This window comes from Haliotis cracherodii, unplaced genomic scaffold (genome assembly GCF_022045235.1).
Source record: "Haliotis cracherodii isolate W230 unplaced genomic scaffold, xgHalCrac1.p SCAF_17, whole genome shotgun sequence".
Taxonomy (NCBI): domain Eukaryota; kingdom Metazoa; phylum Mollusca; class Gastropoda; order Lepetellida; family Haliotidae; genus Haliotis; species Haliotis cracherodii.
Window position 1 is genome coordinate 7,643,680 of NW_027266272.1, and position 19,640 is coordinate 7,663,319.

Sequence of the window (19,640 nt, forward strand, 5' to 3'; positions counted from 1 at the left end):
TTCGGCGGATCATCGAGACTGGTTACTTATTCTGTGGGGCTGACGTTTCATATTTAAAGGCAGGGCTGAAATATTAATACCATTTGCTTGCAAGGGTCGTTTCAGTAAGTATCAGGGGGTTGACTAATGTACGAGTACCTGTACCGAATGGTGGCATTCAACTAATAAAAGATGATGCTATTGGAATATATAATTATCTTCGTCCAGGTTTCGATATGTTACAAGCATGCCGTCGCTACTTCGCACTGAAATGTGAATGTCTCTTTTTGACAGATATGATGCGTGAAAAATGGCGTCACCACCTAGATTATGTCGTCACTCTCCTCGGGTTTGGAATCGGTTCGGGGTCTTTCGTGAAATTTCCCTACCTGTGCATGAGGAATGGAGGAGGTATTATCAAATTAAATATCAACCCTTCACCACATTGTATTTAGAGTGTATTGATATCTTCACCTGAGGCGAACTGTACACGTTTTTGTTGTGGCTTAGTTCTCAGCTAGAATTGGTCCCGAGCACCCTATTCTGGTCGAAAGAGACGACTCATGGATCGGGTGGTCAAGCACGATGACTTTGTAGATGGCATACGATCGTACTACGACGGGGTGGATCGTTGGTCACAAATTCAGCAACTGAATTTGTCCAGAATAGATTTTTTACAGGCCGGTGTCATAGAGCTGGAACATTGTTGAGTGCGGCATTAAACAACAAACTCATGTTAAAAGTGACTAATGATATCCATACCGTAGTAAAACTAAAACGTCTAATCCAATGCGACAAATATTGCTTTTTGTGACGAGGTTTACAAAATTTTCAACAATTACATTGATATTTCCCGACTCTGATAGCCGTTGTATGTATTTTAGGTGCATTCTTAATACCCTTCATCCTGTTCACATTCATCGGTACTATACCTGTTGTGTTTGTGGAGATGGTGATTGGTCAGTTTTCCCAAAAAGGACCAGTCGAAGTTTGGAATCTGTGCCCGCCATTTAAAGGTAAGTGCATGTAATATATAACACTGTTGATGAAAGGACACATATATAGAAATAATACAATGTCCCTGTTCCACATGGGACTTAGTTTCCAAGTAGAAAACTTTGTAAATGGACAGTCTATATTAGAAAATTAGAAACTGGGAAGGCATTGCACACTGAATAGAGGACGATGACACCATGGCATTTTTTATGAGATACTGTTTGTCAGGAAAAAGAGGAGGGTTCCAAACCCACCTCCCCTGAATCTGAAATAGTATCTAAGTTGTCACTTTTTCATTTGCTCACCCTTAAACCCCGAAAACTAATTACCAGGTCCGATTCCCTACATGAATACTGATAATGAAGCCCATTTCTGGTGATTTATTGAAGGATAGCGAGGAAATATATACCTATCAAGAATTTGTGGAAGCATACAAAATTGAAACTGATTTTCTTACATATCAAGGTTTATTAAGTGCTGTCCACTATTGTAAAACCAACAATTTAGATGATTATACGGGAATATATTTATATTATCACCCTTCAATGTATCACTTATTATTAATTGTAAAGGCGGAAATAAAGACTTTTATAACACTCTTCTACAACCAAATTTCGTAAAAACCCATGGTATGCTTAAGTCGGAAAATGTTTTACAAAAAAAAATTAGTAATGAAGAGTGGGAAATAAATAATTTGATGGTTTACAGATGTACACAAAATGTAAGCCTAATTTGGTTCACCTTAAGATACTACATTATATTCTTGCAACAAATAGTTATTTATTTAAGATTGGTTATGAAGATACCCCCACATGTACTCTTTGTAAACCAGAAACCGTGCCCAGAAACCATTATTCATATCTTTTTTGAATGTCAATATACAATTCATATTTGGGAGGATTTGAAAGATTGGTTAGGGACAACAGTGGAAGGAAGTATTGATTGTAGTAACCAAACTCTTTTATTTGGATTTAAAGGAAAAAACAATAACCAATTAAATATTATATTTTTAATCGCTAAATTTGTAATTTATAAACAAATGAGAAAGAAATCAATTCCACATTTTAAACAAGTAAAGTGTGAAATAATTAAATATTATGAAGCTACAAGATCTATTACTTTCTCAAATTGTAAACAAGCTAAATTTTTCTCTTTTTGGTCTTCATTTCACACATTATTCAAGAATACCAAGATATGATTTAATATTACAATTTGTCTGTTATTCTGTATAGATACCTTATATATAGATCTACCAGATGTACCAGAGAAACAAACTACTGTATGTACAACAAGGCGATTTGAATATATACCATGCTGATCTTAATGTAATGATCCATGTATACTTTGTATTTGAAATGAAGGGAATAAAAAAGAAAAGAAAAATAAAGCCCATTTCTGGTGTCCACAGTCGTGATGTTGCTTAGCTACTGCTAATGCCTGAATAAAACCATATTCACCCTCTCTCATAAAAGGGAGATATTTGAAGTTAAATTACTGAATAGAATTAATATATAAATGAATATTTAAGTACACTATAAGTTGTATCAGGATCATTAGGGGTACATTGGGTTTTATGTCCGTGTTAGGTTTCATACCGCGAGCCAGAGGCTGACACGAGCATCATAAATATATTGCATAATCCAACTACTTTAATAATCATATATTGCATAATCCAACGTCTCCAGTGAGTGTCATTAATGTTAAAGTTACGCAGTTGCCATGTACCAAGTAACATCCACATTATGTTTTCATAATGTCAAAGCTGTATTCATACTTGTCAAGGAGTGTCCTACAACACGTCTACACTGTATGACATGTGTCGTACAGAGTACATGATGTCTATGACATGTTGCATCTTCGGCTGACATCAGACACTGAGATTAATGTTGAATTCTGTGACAGGATTTATATGGTTGAATACAATTAAAGTGCGAATTGCATCTCATAATCCTTAAAAATGTATTTTATGCTCTATTAAAACAGTATGGCTTTCGTTGTGGATTTATTTAGGAATTTACTTTCACTTTGTGGGAGTTCATTGGAGTATGCCCATTCAAAGAGTGAGGGTTAAAGTGTAGGAACGGTAGGGCTTGCTGAAGGTTCATACTGAAATGAACTCAAAGAAAATAAGTCCATTTCACTGTTCATCCCTCAAAAGGTCAGCACACAATTATAATGTGTAGTACTGACACTGACAGACACATAACAACCGGCTGTATCGGGGAGAGTATCCGACGATATCTATCATGAGCATGTGTTTATAAATTACTATAAAATCGTGATGATCCATGGTGTTCGTGAAAAGGTGAACATATCCTGCCCCACCGGTGGCACCCGTCACAATCACAATCATGCTTACATTGCTCAACAGTAACATCTTTTGGAGTATGGTTACAACCAAAAGATTAAAATATATGACCATTAGATAAGAAATGTCCGTTTAGAGCTACAGTGACAGTGGCGTCAAACATTTACTTCAATTACTGGACGTCAAACCAATCGACACGAGCAATGTTAGGGGTGATTTTTGTTATTATTTTCCGAAGTTGTTAATGAAGCTGTGGCGATTACAAGGACAGTACTGGTGAAGCCAGTAGGTGGTAAGCAGCTATACAAGATTGATTCAGTCCATCGAAAAAAACAGAATGTTATTGCATTTTTGTTTCAACAGGTATAGGTATTGGCACCGTCGTAGGGACATGGATTCATGCATCGTACTACATTGTCATCTTTACATGGTTCGTGTACTACTTCTACGTGTCGTTCTCCAATTCCCTACCTTGGGCTCACTGCGACAATGACTGGAACACTCCCACCTGTATCTCCCAGTATGTTGATGTCAACACAACGACAGGGCTCAACGTAACGGACAACGATACCAGCTACACTGTGGGCAACCATTCTGCAGACATCAATGGCACAGTGGCTGGGATGACAGCGGAGGAAGAGTTCTGGAGGTAACTGCCGTTTGCATTCTCATTTCTCAATGCACTGATGATGTATTGTACTACTGTCTTGCTCTTCTGCAAGATGTAATTTATTACAGGTAAAGTAAAAGATAAATGGTAAAGAAGGGTTTAACATCAAAGATTATTGAACTTATATTGGAACGTACATACACGTGTGTGTTGTAGCTTGTATTATTACGGACTTGTTATTACACCGTTTTATGGTGTTAGCCCGCAAAGCGACCATGCGGCAGTTTAACATGCATGGATACCCAACTCAGACACACTCTGGGCTGATCAGTCCTTGTTATATCCTTGTAATGCAGAGCGCTGATAAGTGTAACAACAAGTACCCTCTGTTGGCAAAACGCGACAAGGGGATCGAACCACCGACCTTTCATTCTCTGGTCAGATGCTCTGTCAACTGCATGATGGAGGTGTATTGATGACACCACCCAAGAATCTGTCGATATATAACGTAGGTGTCTAATGTTTGTTATAGATTTCAGGTTTTGCAGATGACAGATGGCCTAGAAACCATAGGAAGTATACGAGTGCCTCTGACTATTAGCCTGGCTGTCAGTTGCACCGTTATATTTCTCTGTGTGTTTCGAGGAATAAAAGTAACAGGAAAGGTATATTAACAATCTTTGAATTTTCCATTAAATCGTAATATTTCCATTCTCGCCCGTATTTGTTGTATTTTCTGTTCTGCAATAACCGACGCCCTACCACCGACTTTCTCAAACCCAATGTTTAGTAGCTTTTGAAAGGACAATAACTTTCCTCTAATCCTTGTTACTTATTTTCGAGACGCAATGATGTATTCCAAAAAATTACCCAGTTAAATCAATGTCCAGTAGTAAAGTTGTTATGTTTTCCTGAAGATTGGTCTTGCATTGGCATATGTATTTCTATGTTAAAGAAACGTGTCATTGAAAAAGTCGCTGAGAAAGTGTATAAGCTGTATGACATTGTATTTGTTAAAGAAGTGCATTACAGTCACGATAAAATGTGTTTCAGCTAGTGTACGTGACGGTGGCCATACCCTGCATTCTTGTAACCGTCTTCCTCATCCGGGGATGTCTGTTGCCGGGATCAGCAGATGGAATTTATTTCTACATCGTTCCTAAACTTGAGACACTAACAAGACCTAAGGTAAACATCTTTTTCGTATCGATGTATGTGGCACAAACGTTGTTACGAATAAGGCAAATTAATGTTTTTCATAAATATTTAAACAAGGCAAATAATGCATTTCATAAACCTTAACACCATATTTGTCAGTAAGCTTCGGTTTGTCAAGTAAACCACTCAATATTTTAAAGAAGTAAGTAATATCAGCCTGTCCCATCCGATGTATGAAAAAAGAAGACTCGAAAGAGCTAGTTATTTTGTACATAGAAAACACATTATTTCATATATCCGAATGTCACGTCTACCCGTGAAGATCCGTGGTAGAATAGGTCTTCAGCAACCCATGTTACGACTATGCTTGTAAGCGTCGACTAACGGGATCGGGTGGTCAGGCTCGCTGACTTGGTTGAAGAATGTCATCGTATCCCAATTGCGTTCATTATATCAACCACTGGATTGTCTGGTCGATTATTTACAGACCACCGTCATATAGATGGAATATTGCTGAGTGCGGCGTTGAACAACAAACAAACAAACAAACAAAATCTTAAACAATAGCGACAAATGAATTATACAATCAATATTATAGTCATAACTTATTACGGTGCGAAATGCTAAGAACGTATACGTGTCCTTTAATAATGGCGACCATTACGTACATGGCCTTTCGGAACGGCTCTGGTGACTGGCGCCTGTTACACACATTATATAACGTCAACGCCAGGGTATAATCAGTCTCGGTTATTTACCGAAACAGATTAGGCAAAATAGTGTTGACAATTATATGAATGGATCACCTAAAGTCGGTAATGATACCTGGTGTTCACGAAAAGGGTAAATATGTCCTGCCCAACCAGTAGCAACCGCCATCCTCACAATTTGCGTTAAAAACTAAATGTGTGTTCACTGAGGCCTCATGACAGAGCTCCTGTCATACGAATGTAATGTAATGCCGTCTTTTGGTGTAGTATGTATTATCTTATGGCCAGGTATGGATTGAGGGGTGTAACTTCGCCCTGTACTCTCTTGGAATAGCAATGGGATCAATCGTCACATTATCCAGCCACAGTAGATTTGGAAATAACTGTTTCAGGTTAGTAATGTGACCAATATATATCCCAGTTCCAGATGATTTCATTTCTTACATCAGAACTGTAGAGAAATCGAGGAATTTGCCTTTTGTTATCAATCAAAATGCGATTCAAACATTCCAAATATGAATCCTACAATAAAACGAAATTTGAGATGAATAATTTTGACCTGTAAACATTCTTCATTGTAAGTCCCCATGATCCCCAGGCTGGTGGCCTATAGCCTGTTTTTTAAAACTGTATAAATGATATTGTTATGCCCAAATATATTTGATAAATTGTTTTTAAATTTAATTTTGTATCCATGAATCAATTGTGTTTTTATCAACTTGGTCTCGTCGCTATATTGCTGAAATAATACTGATGCGACGTTAAATTTTAACTCACTCATTCACTCCCTCTTGTGGTATTATTACTACATGAACCATGTCTACATGTAAAAATAGATAAATATCAGTGACAGTATGTATAGTTATTTGCATAACTGTATGTCTTATCCAGTGATAACTGTTTATAATGACAGTTTGTCTTATTATTTCGTTTCGGATTTGGATTCGGGTTTTCGAAAAATGTGTTTGAATAAAATATTAGGGTGAAATGGGTATTTTTTACTGCAGAAAGTTGTACTATTAGCCGCAGAACTTCTCTCGAACTGATATTCAATACCCTGTAAAACTACAACTTTAAGAATAAATCAATTACAGGATATTTTGCTCATATTGAGTGAGTATACACAACAGTCTTCTTCTCAGTTCAGTTTCTTTACCCTTCTAGTACTCTTCCACTTCTATAGTATTGTTACATTAATCTGACATGATAATTTTAGGAAGTAACAGAAGTACAATTTGATTTCATTGTTTTACAATCAGTTATGTGTAAGGCATAATTTGTGTTTGGATCATTGAATCGCCCAATTATTACAGTGCAGACGTGTTCAGCTTTCTTGTTACTTTGACCTGATTTGCGTTTGACCATTCTTGTGTAGTTTCTCAGGAATCGTGTTATTGTATCCTCATGTTTGCGTTACAACAGGGATGCCATAGTCGTCTGCATTGGAGACATGCTAGTTACAATCCTCATTGGGTTTGCCTTCTTTGCCATCATTGGTCATGTTGCCTACCAGAGAGGGGTGCCTATCGAAGCATTTGAATCGTCAGGTAATTACCGAACCACTTAACACACCTTCAACTGCAAGTAAAACATTAATGTATTTTCTTAGACGTGAGTTGAAAATAGTAAACGTTTTCCTTGTTTAATTGATTGGCATATCAGTAGAAAAATGTATATTAGTGGATGTATTAATAACTGCAACTGTGTCTATTCCGTCCACAGTTTCTAGTCATTCTGCAATGAATATGTATTGTACAAGCACGCTTTCTATCTTTCAGGATTCAACCTTGCATTTATCGTCTTTCCACAAGTTCTGACTTACCTCCCATTGCCGCAGTTGTGGTCGGCTTTGACCTTTCTTACGCTGATCACCCTTGAACTGGATACTCTGGTAGCATACAGATTTAGAGCTCGAAATACTAAGCTGCTACGACTGAAGCCAAATGAGATCATAGATGGATCAACGTATTGATTTCAAACAATTATCATAATAAGAGAATCTGACATTTGCAGTGTGTATTTCCCAAGTGTTAATCAGAAGGAACAAAAACATCTGATTCCAGGCCCAGGGGCATACATAGTATAACACGGTTTTCCAACGTTTAGCACACGACAAAAAAAAGATTATAATTTAAGGCACCTTATGAGACATCTCTGCATCTATGTAATGTTGAAACTAAAAATCACGCGATTTCCATGTCTAGTAATGAAGTTCCTGAGGCTTGGGGTGGGGGTTGGGGATAAGGGCGGGGGTAAGAGACGAGGGAGTGGGATTGGTTGCTGAAAGTTTATTGTTTACTTTGTCATGTGGGTAGGTAAACAGAACATCAAGCATATCATAACCAGCATGGTATGCGGTAGGGACTACTTTTGTTTCTGTTACTGTTTTCCAGGTTCCGCCCATTGAGAACATTGTGGTGGCTGTTAGAGATCGCTTCCCACGATTTTCCGAGCGACGCTGGCTTGTCATCGGTATCTTATTGACGACCTACTTTCTCTTTGATCTGATCTATGTTAGCCAGGTATACACAAGTAGCATTCTGTTCGCTGGCTCAGATGATGTGCATGAAACCGTTTATGATTTCAATTTCAGGTAAATCAGGTTCCTTTACAGATCATATATGGCATTACTTTACCAAAAGAAGAAAGAAATTTTTAATGGATTGTCATTTAACATTATTTCTGTGTGTGTACCTCCAGCAGTCAAAATGTAGAAAATGGTTAATACTCCCCAAACGCCTGTATGTATAGTTAGATTAGTCTGCTTTACCTAAACCTCTTATTTGACACTTTATGAGATGGATGCGACTGGCACATATATTTGTAACCCTTCATGTTTCCAGATGTTACGTGTTCCGTTTAGTCAAGCTATCACATGTAGAAAACTTTCGTTATCATTTCTCCAGGGCGGGATATACGTGCTGACACTGGTGGACTGGTTCTCCTACTTTCCATCAATTGCTCTCTTTGCTACCATTGAATGCATTGTGGTAGGATGGTGCTATGGTAAATATCATATAATGTGTTCTATTCCTTCTTAAGTTACTGTCCCTTGTGTTCATGCTGAACTTACTGTTCGCACTGTTGGTATACCCGTGTGTGTTCGAATAAGTTCCCAGCAGCCTATGCTTGACGTAAGAGGCAACCCAAGGGATGGTGGGGTGGTCAGGTATGATGAATCCGTGTCATTGCTGCCAAACGGCATATCCCCGTCTCACAATATCGATCACTGGACTGTCTAATCCAGACTATTTACAGGGCGTTATCATGTAGCTGCAATATCGATTGCACTAGTTTCACTATCCGTACTATTTCCATTGTTCTTATTGTTATCTCCGTTACCACAGTTTTCGTTATTATGACGTTGAGTTCGGCGTTGAACAACAAACACAGTATTACGATTTTTGCTTCTCTTACTATTGTTTTTATTGTCCCACTGTTTGGGCTGTTCCCATTGTTCTCACTATTCCTGTGTAACAAAAGGTACACATAGATTGGAGAAAGACATCAAGACAATGTGGGGAAAGACTACCCCTCGTTTGATGATGATTGCCATCAAGTTTGTGTGTCCAGTGTTGTTGCTGGTAAGTCATCACAAGACTATTTCAATCGTTTCACGGACACCAAATTATTATGTTTTCCCACTCAACAATTGCTAGTAGAATATTCGTAGCACAGAAATAAGTCACCCCAAATAAATGTTTAGAGCTTATTACATTACATTAAATTGTCTATAGCAGGTGGAACGGAATTTGAGAAAATTCAGTCCTAATGGTACCATACAAGTATATGAATATCGTCTTTAGTGAACCATTTACCTGCATGTAGCATACCTGACATTGTGTCAGTTTGTATCTTAATGTAGCAATACGCCGATAGGCGATAAATTCCATATTTAACTCTACAAATTCCTTGGATGATACTCGAATGGGAAACACCTCTTGATTATCAGTTTGTATTTACAACAGTCTGTGTTCTGCTACTCCCTGTATTCCTACCGACCTCCCAAGTATGGAGACTATGACTACCCTCCATGGGCCACAGGAGTCGGATGGATGGTGTCGTTGGCTTCAATCCTGCCCTTCCCGGCTGTCTTCGTCTGGAAAGTATGGAATACAAAGGGAGACAATCTGAAAGAGGTCAGTATGAACAAAACCTGTGATTAGAATAATGTCACAAAGATGAAACATTTAACTAAAAAAAAATATCTTAATTTTGAAATGTCACAGAATAGGAATGCTGTATCTAGAACAAACACGCGTTAAAATGTTAACTCATCCATTAACATTCTTTTTTATGTTAACTAAAAATGGGCCTTGTAGCATGACATTCAATTTACTTTACATACACGACACAATGTTTCAGAAATTGACAAATTCAATGGAACCGAGTAACGAATGGCGCAAAGCGAATCTGACTGAGGCCCGACATGGTGAGGCCCTTCAACCCATCACATCAGTGGCGGACAAACACGATGACGTGTGAAACGGGACCCTGCTTGATCTTACTATATTCTTGCTGTGCAACAGCTAGTAATTAGGGTGTGTCTTAATGATGCCATTTAGCTCTAACTCTGCATTCTTTCTAATGGACATCTGACCTTAGAGCTTATCAGGCAGGATGTAAACCTGTAACCAGTTCTTTCCCGAGGGATAGGAATGGTTATATAATAGTTATATAATGGTCTAATTGTCTGTAAACCTTAATGCCTGGTCAAGGTAGTCCGATGATTCTAATTACCGCTCTCCCACTAATTATTAATGGTCCTACTTATTTTTATTTACTGGTCAAATTGTTCCCGAGTTGAAACTGCAGGTCTACTTAAATGTATCGCAAAGGCGGTGTTTTCCTCTGGGATATAGATATTGCTTTGGGCAAATGTTAATAACATTGGCATACATATAGCATATAGCCACTTGTCCATTTACGAACTCATCGGACACATCACCAGATAATTCAATGAGAAGAAGTTTAGTTATATGATAGTAGCAATGGTGAAAACATTCGTTTTAGTTAATGTTAAAGCTATATCATTTCTCATTGATTCGCATTCATACCTTTGTGAACATTTGAGTATCACAACTAAATAATACACCACCATAGTACATTCGACTACACCATATAAAAGTACGACAGTGTGTATGTATTTCAAACTTGAACCAGAATGAAACACCTTCAACAGGAGTGAGTGAATATAGTTTTACGCCGCTTTTAGCAATATTCCAGCAATATCACGGCGGGGGACACCAGAAATGGGTTTCACACATTGTACCCATGTCGGGAATCGAACCCGGGTCTTCGGCGTGACGAGCGAACGCTTTAACAACTGGGCTACCCGACCGCCCCCTTCAACAGGAAAGATTTGACAGAACACTGCATTAGGCTGTAACCTTAAAAATAGTGAAAAGGATGAAGCTTGTACACATATGGTGCTTCATTTTGTTTTCTTAATAGTCGAACATTACACAGTGCCGAGCAGACAATAGATTAATATTAATATCAAAGAGAGCATGTAATCCGAATGATTCCAAATTAGTAGCGCAATTAGTCACATGGCAGTTCAGTACAATATTTACACCGACAAAAATATCATTTTGTTGTGGAAACAAAGGTAAACACAAATAAAAGCTCAATATTCTGAAATGACGTTATCATTTTATTTAACAATGACGGCACATACCTCCTCCTTAGGATGAATGCGTGAAAAGTGTTGCTGTGTTTCTTTATAGGCCTTCAAGGCGTACCTAATTATGCAAGAATATCTAATCCTTTCTTTGTAAAATGCAAGAGTTACTTGTATATTATTATGTTTCAATATCTTGAGGTGACATTAAATATCCATAATGATTATGTGTTCACTTTGTGCATGAAAAGGGACATTTTCTGTTGTTGCGTGTTGAAACGCGAAGGTTAACCCAGGAATCCTTGTGTGCAGAACTTTATTGTGACCACCCAAGATCAATGAACATTCAACATTTTATGTTGCAATACACAGGATTAGATTTCCAATCATTACAGGCAATACAATGGCTCAAATATGAAACAGCAGCAATGCATAAGAAGTCGAATAACAAAAGTATTTGTCACAGTTGAAAGTCTTGAATAAGGTACGTGCTCCGTTCTTGAATCCATCAAACCTGTCTTGTCCCTCGCACTTGGAAAGTATATGCGGTGAGGTAAAACAATGGAGGCCTCGAATCGCCCCCTTATCTCGCTCTTACATAAGTACAGTCAGTCTTCGAGAAACTTCTACCAAATAACATTATTCATATAAACAGAAAAAACGAATGAAGTTACCTTTCTTTCCTATGTTTCCACAATGCAACACCGTGAGAATTCTTTCAGCCGTGCCAATATAAGCTGGTCATGGTTTAGAATCCAATTCCTAATTTAAAATGGGTCGTCAGCACCATATTCGTTCTCGTAGGTTTACCTTACGTAGTAAACATCTAAGACCTGCATATCTTGGGATTCAGGTTCCCTGAAATCTGCCAGGTTGTTATATAACCTAAACATTTCTCAAAGCTTTGTGAAACTCAATGCAATGCAGTATTTGTTTAATTCTTTCTTAGAGTTTTTTTTCAAGTAAACGTGTGCCTCGTCCCACCTTAAGACAAAAGACTTGATGACACAACATATTTTTTATATCGTTCAATAACAATCAAATAGCCAATTTCCTGCCACTGATTTTCCCACCTGAACTAGAAATAAAGGAGATCAGTGAGACCGCCTCATCTGTTTCAAATTTAGATCTATGCATAAATATTCAGAGTGACAAAACACTCTCCACAAGACTGTATGGCAAGAGGGATATCTTCAACTTCCAAAAATCAACTTTCCCTTCATGTCGAGCAATAGTCCAGCAGCCTTTGGTGTTTACATTTTGCAACTTTTGAGATACAAACGAGCATGCTCTTTCTACGAAGATTTACAAGAGTAAATACAACATTCAAGGCCTCGGTATCAGTTTGAAAAAGTTTTATGGTAGACATATGGAGGACATTTCCAAATTTGACGCATCAGTGACACAAATGATGTCAGATGAAATTCCCTAGTGTGACGTGTTTCATATGTTTCCATGTTTTTTTAGGTGAACAATTGACTTGCCTTTGCATGTGTTTGTGATGGGGAAGGATACGCTCACATTTTTGCGAATACCTGGTATCATTACTATTTGATAGTGATTCATAAACACATGCTCTTGATAGTCAGAATTGTACAATCGACTCTATTGGATATGGAAAAGGGTTTTCTCGCTTTATTTATTATTCATGACATCACAGAACCGTACCCTCGTTCAACAGATTACCATGGCAAACATTCATATTTTCAACAGTTTGTCAAAGCAAATGTCCTTCCGTAGAATGTTTGTTTGGATTGGATTTTAACATCTACAATGTAGGTACTACCTTTAAAGATTTGTAAACTGTGACAAAAAGTTAGTTCAGGAAGCACACGGCACGTGACAACATATTTACCCCACCATACCTGTATTATTAAATTTTTGTTGTGTTCATTGAAATTCCTGCATTCTGATTAACTGAATATGTCACGTGTTATTGCATTCATTTCCCAATTCCCTTTCTGCTCACGTGTATCGTCATGTGCGGGACATTTATCGACGTTCATGCATAATCATTTCTAATTTCTAATTTCATAATGTATTTCTACACCTGGAATGTGTATCAATCTCGTCATTTTTGTCTGTTTTGATATATACAACTGTTTTTGGTTAAACTATTGTAGATAAAACATGTTTTACGTTGTCGAATTTAATTATGAGCATTAACTGTGCATTTGTTTCGGTTCATTGAGGCTACTTTTACTTTTTTAGTTCATTGAGGCTACTCTTACTTTTGTAAGAATCCGCTATGCGGATCCATACAGTTTTCACATCGGTTTTGCTATTTATACCTCAATGAACCGAAGAAATACATAGTCATTCCTTAAATAAAATAATATATTAAGTAACAGTTATTTATTAGTGATTTGAATTGCAGAGCTCAAATAAGGACAAATTTCAAAACCCCACCAGAAAAGCAGAATCCATGACTTACATGTACGACCCGCCTTATTTTCAACGTAAAATGATGGAGATTTATCACCCATGAAACAAAATTATTGCAGTGTTATTTAATCTGCTATAATGCTTGAATAAATTTGTATTACAATATTGTCTTGCACAAAAGATGGCTAGTATCTTTCAACAGATCAAATCTCTTAACCTTGGTATCTGACATGTCAGGCCTTCTTGTGACATGTTATTGCCTTCCCAGTTTGCGCCAGGGTCACTTTGTGAATTATTTCGATCACTTTTAGAACAAGAACTTAACACCTCGCAAGCTTTTGTCTGGCAATCTTTGCATAAGCGGTGCTTTACTTTTACCCGTTTGTGTCCAACCTTAATAACAACACTAAATTGTCATTAAACCTCCATTGATTAATGTGCCATTAAATTTGGTTGTATTAAACGTAATGACACCATACGTGCATTAGTGGGCCATTAACCTAATGAAGTTTTTGTGGTTCGATTAACTAAATATATGTGATACTGTGCGCTAATACGATCATATAAGTCAGTACAGACGAAAATCTTTGTGTGTTTTATGTAAACCTCCAAAACATGTGACACAGTACAGCAATACAGTGAAACAACATATGCTTGACAGTGAAACTTTCATCGCAAGGAATACACTTAGGAGGTTCGTCCTCATCTGTTTTAAGCAGATATTCGTGGGTAAACCGACTGACTTTTACGACATCGTCTTAAAACGACCTCATCATGTCTTGACTGACAACCCAAGGAGGCTTGACCATTTGTTGGTGTAAATTCGCGAAGTTATTGATTCCTACCTGGGTGTCCTACCTCTTTTGTAGGACTCTTGATGGTTGGTTTGAAATCACTGTAGTGGAGATAACGGTTTGTCGAGAGCTGCTTCATAACTTGGTAACCAGCAAAAGACGATGTCAGTTTGGCCAGTAGAAAGATCATATATATTTCTAAAATGTCAAGTTAATGTATTAAAAAATTAGGTTTATTAATCAATACAAATTAATGCAAACTAATTACAATAGCAGGAGACAATTGGTGAGGTGAGGTGAAATTGGGTTCAACGTCGCGTCCAAGATTATTGCACTTATATAGCGACTTGCCTGTACGTGTATGCGTTTGTGTGGCTACTTCTATTAGTCCGGACTGATGCCGATTTATAGTGATAGCTCACTGAGATACCATGCCGCAGTTGAACATGAATTCCCACTCAGACACAGTATACTGACTCCGAGCCGACCAGTCCTTGTTTTATTCCCTTACTGCCGAGCCCCAGACAGGGTAACAACAAGTACAATCTTTTAACGTCTTTTGGTATGACGCGGCCGGGGATCTAACCTCGAACCATCCGCTCTCCGGGCGGACGCTCTACCACTAGACCACGGAGGCGGTGTAAACATTCGGAACAACATCAACAGTTGTAGAGCGATTTACCCTCTGATCAGGGCAATCTGGTCTCACTGGTCATATTCACTGAATGTAGTGCGCCCTAACTTGGCCTTATCTAGACAGTACCCTTCCGTGAGAACAGGGCGTCCTACAAATCTACACTCAACGAAATCACACAATGAATATAGTTTGCTCTAATCTGGTCATGGCAAGGTCCTCGAGTGCATAACGTGCATCCTAACATGCTCTACAATAGACAGAACCTCTCAGTGAAAACTGTTCGTAGCCTGACAGAATGTTTTAGTGAATACAGTTCACCCTTCCCTCACCCTAGCACTAGACTTGTGCAGTGAATTCCCATTACTGCAGTATAAAATATATAGAGGTTATCACGCGAGTGTGTTTGGGGATGGTTAATATCCTGCATTAGGGATAAACATTGTATTTAGCGAGCCTTGGCAGGATATTTACCATCCCCAAACACACAAGCGTGATAACCTCTTTATCATATAATGTCATTCTTTAATTCTGTGCTTGAAAATCGCTTTCCCTCTCTCACAAACATTACCGAAACATTGCGAGTTTTCCTGGAATGCTCGCATTAATATTTATTACGTCACAGGGTAATTGATGTGTCAGTCGGACAGCCAATATAGTTCCAACTGAATATGTTTCTTCTACAGTGGCGAAGCAACATATACGCAAAACAACAATTGTTTTTACTTGCATTTCGCGGCAATCCATCGGTCTGTCCGCTAGAGTAACTGCCCTTTGTCAAAGGGAAGCTACTCTAACCCTAGTCTATGAGACGTCACGCCCACGTTCAGACGTTGTTGACAGTCGGCCTGTGCTGTCATAACGTTAAGAAGTGCAGTCAGATGTACACACAGCGACAGAACGAAACAGGGTAACAATTCAAACATATTTCGGCCAAATCCAACTTTTTTTAATTTGTTGAAAAGGTTTCAAGCCGCAGAGGTGTACAAGCAAAGATATGGCTACTGATTCCGCTTGGCTGGGCCTCGTGGCCTTGGCAAAATTAATTCGCAATTTATTTCTCCAAAGTTACCCAAACTTGTAAAATGCCTTAGCTACGTCACAGTTAGACACTGATTTTAAGTATATTAGACTGTTCTTTTGATTATGATAGCAATTATCCCTGTAGTTTATCCAGATTCCCGATGGTTAATTCTGACTCGATCGCCGAATGACGAGGGCGACGCCATGTTTGTTTATAAACATTGAAAGTAGTCCCTACTTGACCTTTGATATTTGCATCTCTATCCGCATTTGACCCCAACGGATATCGTTTTTATCCGTTGGCTTTATCCTGCCGAGAAAACTACCCATTATATGATAGAAAATGTTATTCGTTTCTGGCATTGTAAACTGTGAACTAAAGCTGTTATCCCCAACCCTCCAAGGATGTATAGTCTGGAAGGTAATTTAAGGTATCGACGTTTACTACAATATCTGAAAAACTATCGGACCTACTCCAGTCAAAGTTGGTATGAGATTATTAAACACTCATACATAACTGGATATTACATTTAAAGACAATCGGTGTATCAATAAAAAATCTGTCTATTTAGCTATCACTATATTTCATCAACAACCAGACCTGTTCGTCACGGGTGGAACGAGCATTCATTGAAACAGCCATCTGCATAATGCTACCCCTGCGTCACAGTGCCATATGACACAGTTGAACCAATCAACTCAACTCGAAAGGTTGCACAGGAATCTCGCACGCACGAATACGGTGTTAGCGTTGGGCGTCTCAACGTACCTTCCAGACTATAGTTTACAACGACGAACTCAAGCAGAGCCTGTCTTGTGTTCTGAATGTGAAGTTAACCCTCTGGTTGCCACCTAAAAATAGCCTGTGTACTATCGCTGTGCCGAGTTTATTTGCGAGTGACGTTCTGGAAACTGCACACCTTCGTCTAAAAACGACGTAACGACTGGTGTTTGTCCCAGTAGAAAACTGACTTTCTTCAGCTCCCCCGGTTAACTGTTTCATTTAACACCTGCTCTTTCGCCTGAACACACGTGAAAGCCGTTCAAGTATAAAACCTGATACGTGATATGCATATAATGATAAATAATAAGTGCATTACTAGTGCGCCAGATTCACCAAGTGGATGCTCATAGCGCTTCACTATTATTACCCCGGTCAATGGATCAGCGAGCACTCGATTTTCATTCTCAGGTCCATGGGGATTAGCCAAGCTGCCTGTGAGGCGCTTGACAGCCACATTACCATCACATCCTACCTACTCACTGCTGGGTGAACAGAGGCACATTTCGAACAAAGTCACTTAAAGGAGACACCACATGTAGTACATGTGCTTCAGTGTGGGGCAGGACCGAAGCCCTAGAAACTCTCAGGAGTCAAGCTGCTCACTTGTCTTTAAACTTTCAATATCACCAGTCTTAGTAACAGCCTTAACACATTTCAGCACGATGTTTCCATTCAACTTGTTTCATGGAAAGGAAAGAGACATTATATTTTATAAAAACTCAAATCATAATGGGTCTTTTCATTTAAACACTAACAATACTTGTACATGTAGTATTTGAACTAAGAAATTGGTTCTGCGGAAAGTGACTTTGAAATAAAGCGACAAAACCCTTTCCATATCCAATAGAAATCTCTGCATAAAGCAAAGTCTCTTGTACAATTCCGACTATATCATGAACATGTGTTTATGAATCGCAATGGGTTAATAATCGAGTTTTAAATAAACAAAATTCTGATTCGTATCGCCTGACTATGAACCAAAGAAAACATGTTGAAATGTATTTTTACTGTTGGCCGTCACAACGGGGTGTTCTCACTTTGCCAGTTCCTATTGTTACAGGTTCTAGGTCACTGGAGCATGGTAATCCCTTAAAACAACAGGTGCTACAATAAATTAGTTGCCCCCGATCATGAACCATGTTCACCAGTATTAGACATACACTTCCACTTCTCCGACTTTGTGACATCGAAGAATTCTGGCTCCATGCTTTGGAATCGGTTGATAAGGATATTCCTGGTGTAAGGAACTTTGATGACTATGTGACTGAGCAGTGGGTGGAGGGTGGAGAGAGATTCATGTGGAATCATTTAGATACTGTAGGTCCAAGGACAACAAACCATGTAGAAGGATGGCATTCGAAGTTGTCCAAACTTGCTGCTTGTCACCCCAACATATTTAAGTTTGTGAACCTGATCAAGTCCGAACAGAACTTTGCAGAGTTGACGGTGATGCAGCTGAATGCAGGTGGAAGTGTTAGACCCAAGAAGAAGGTGTACCGCCAGCTAGAGGAAAGGTTAGAGCAGCAAAAGAGACTACTTGTGACAGGTGTCACAACCCCCCTGATCTATGGAGACAATGTCTCACATCTTGTCGGACTATAAATTGGATGATATGTTTCATATATTGTTTGACTTTGGAAGCTGTGTGAAATAAAATATGAATGTAATATGTTTCAAATATCTGTGTGAAATAAAAGATGAATGTAAAACCTTTTTTAGTTAATATAACATATTTATTGACTGTTGAATGTGTTGCAAATAATACTTGAACCTGACATTCTTAGGCTAGATATAGTTCATGGTTGTACACGCCGGATAGAATTACACGGGGAATAAATTGGACCTGCACGCTCAGTCAGGTGTAACCACTAATCCCTTCTGTAAACATCAAGCTGCTGGCAAAGTGAGGGTAAACCGTCACAACGAGACGATTCTCTGATAAACGACGTTTTACGTCTTTTTGATGCGAGTATTTATTCTTGTTGTTATTATTATTGTGTGTCTCATTGTATTTCTTGCACATGGCGACGCGCTGTGCTGATTCTTTGTATACATCTTAACAGACTAAATGTATGTATTGTACATGGGTGCACCGTACGTGACAATTTGTATACCAATTTCATAGATTAGCTGAAAGATAATATGTATATACTGTTGTGTTACGGCAGGATACTTAAAACAATGTTCATATTAAACGCAATACGATAAACCTTTGACGAGAAAGAAAACCAGGTATCTTTGTTCTGGGCTCTATATGTCCTATAATTTCCGTCAGCATGTATTTACAATGTGCAAACGATTGACAAAATACTTGTTTAGGGGCCGCCTCCGTGGTCTAGTGGTAGAGCGTCGCGTCCAAGATTATTGCACTTATATAGCGACGTGCATGTACGTGTGTGTTTGTGTGGCTGCTTGTACTAGTCCGGACTGATGCCGATTTATAGTGCTAGCTCACTGAGATACCATGCCGCAGTTTAACATGAATACCCCACTCAGACACAGTATACTGACTCCGAGCAGACCAGTCCTTGTTTTAGCCCCTTAATGCCGAGCGCCAGACAGGGTAACAACAAGTACCATCTTTTAACGTCTTTTGGTATGACGCGGCCGGGGATCGAACCCGGCCCTTCCGCTCT

The 19,640-nt window shown here is 38.6% G+C and overlaps 1 protein-coding gene across 1 annotated transcript; it reads left to right on the forward strand.

Moving 5' to 3' along the window:
• The first annotated feature begins 275 nt into the window (after positions 1 to 275).
• LOC139464298 (sodium- and chloride-dependent glycine transporter 1-like) lies at positions 276 to 10,246 on the forward strand. Its single transcript, XM_071245819.1, has 13 exons — positions 276 to 390; positions 864 to 995; positions 3,647 to 3,932; positions 4,426 to 4,558; positions 4,947 to 5,081; positions 6,050 to 6,153; positions 7,184 to 7,308; positions 7,540 to 7,652; positions 8,155 to 8,283; positions 8,668 to 8,767; positions 9,245 to 9,345; positions 9,730 to 9,900; positions 10,127 to 10,246. The coding sequence occupies exons 1-13, from the start codon at positions 276 to 278 to the stop codon at positions 10,244 to 10,246; spliced, it is 1,764 nt and encodes a 587-aa protein (XP_071101920.1).
• The last annotated feature ends 9,394 nt before the right edge of the window (positions 10,247 to 19,640 follow it).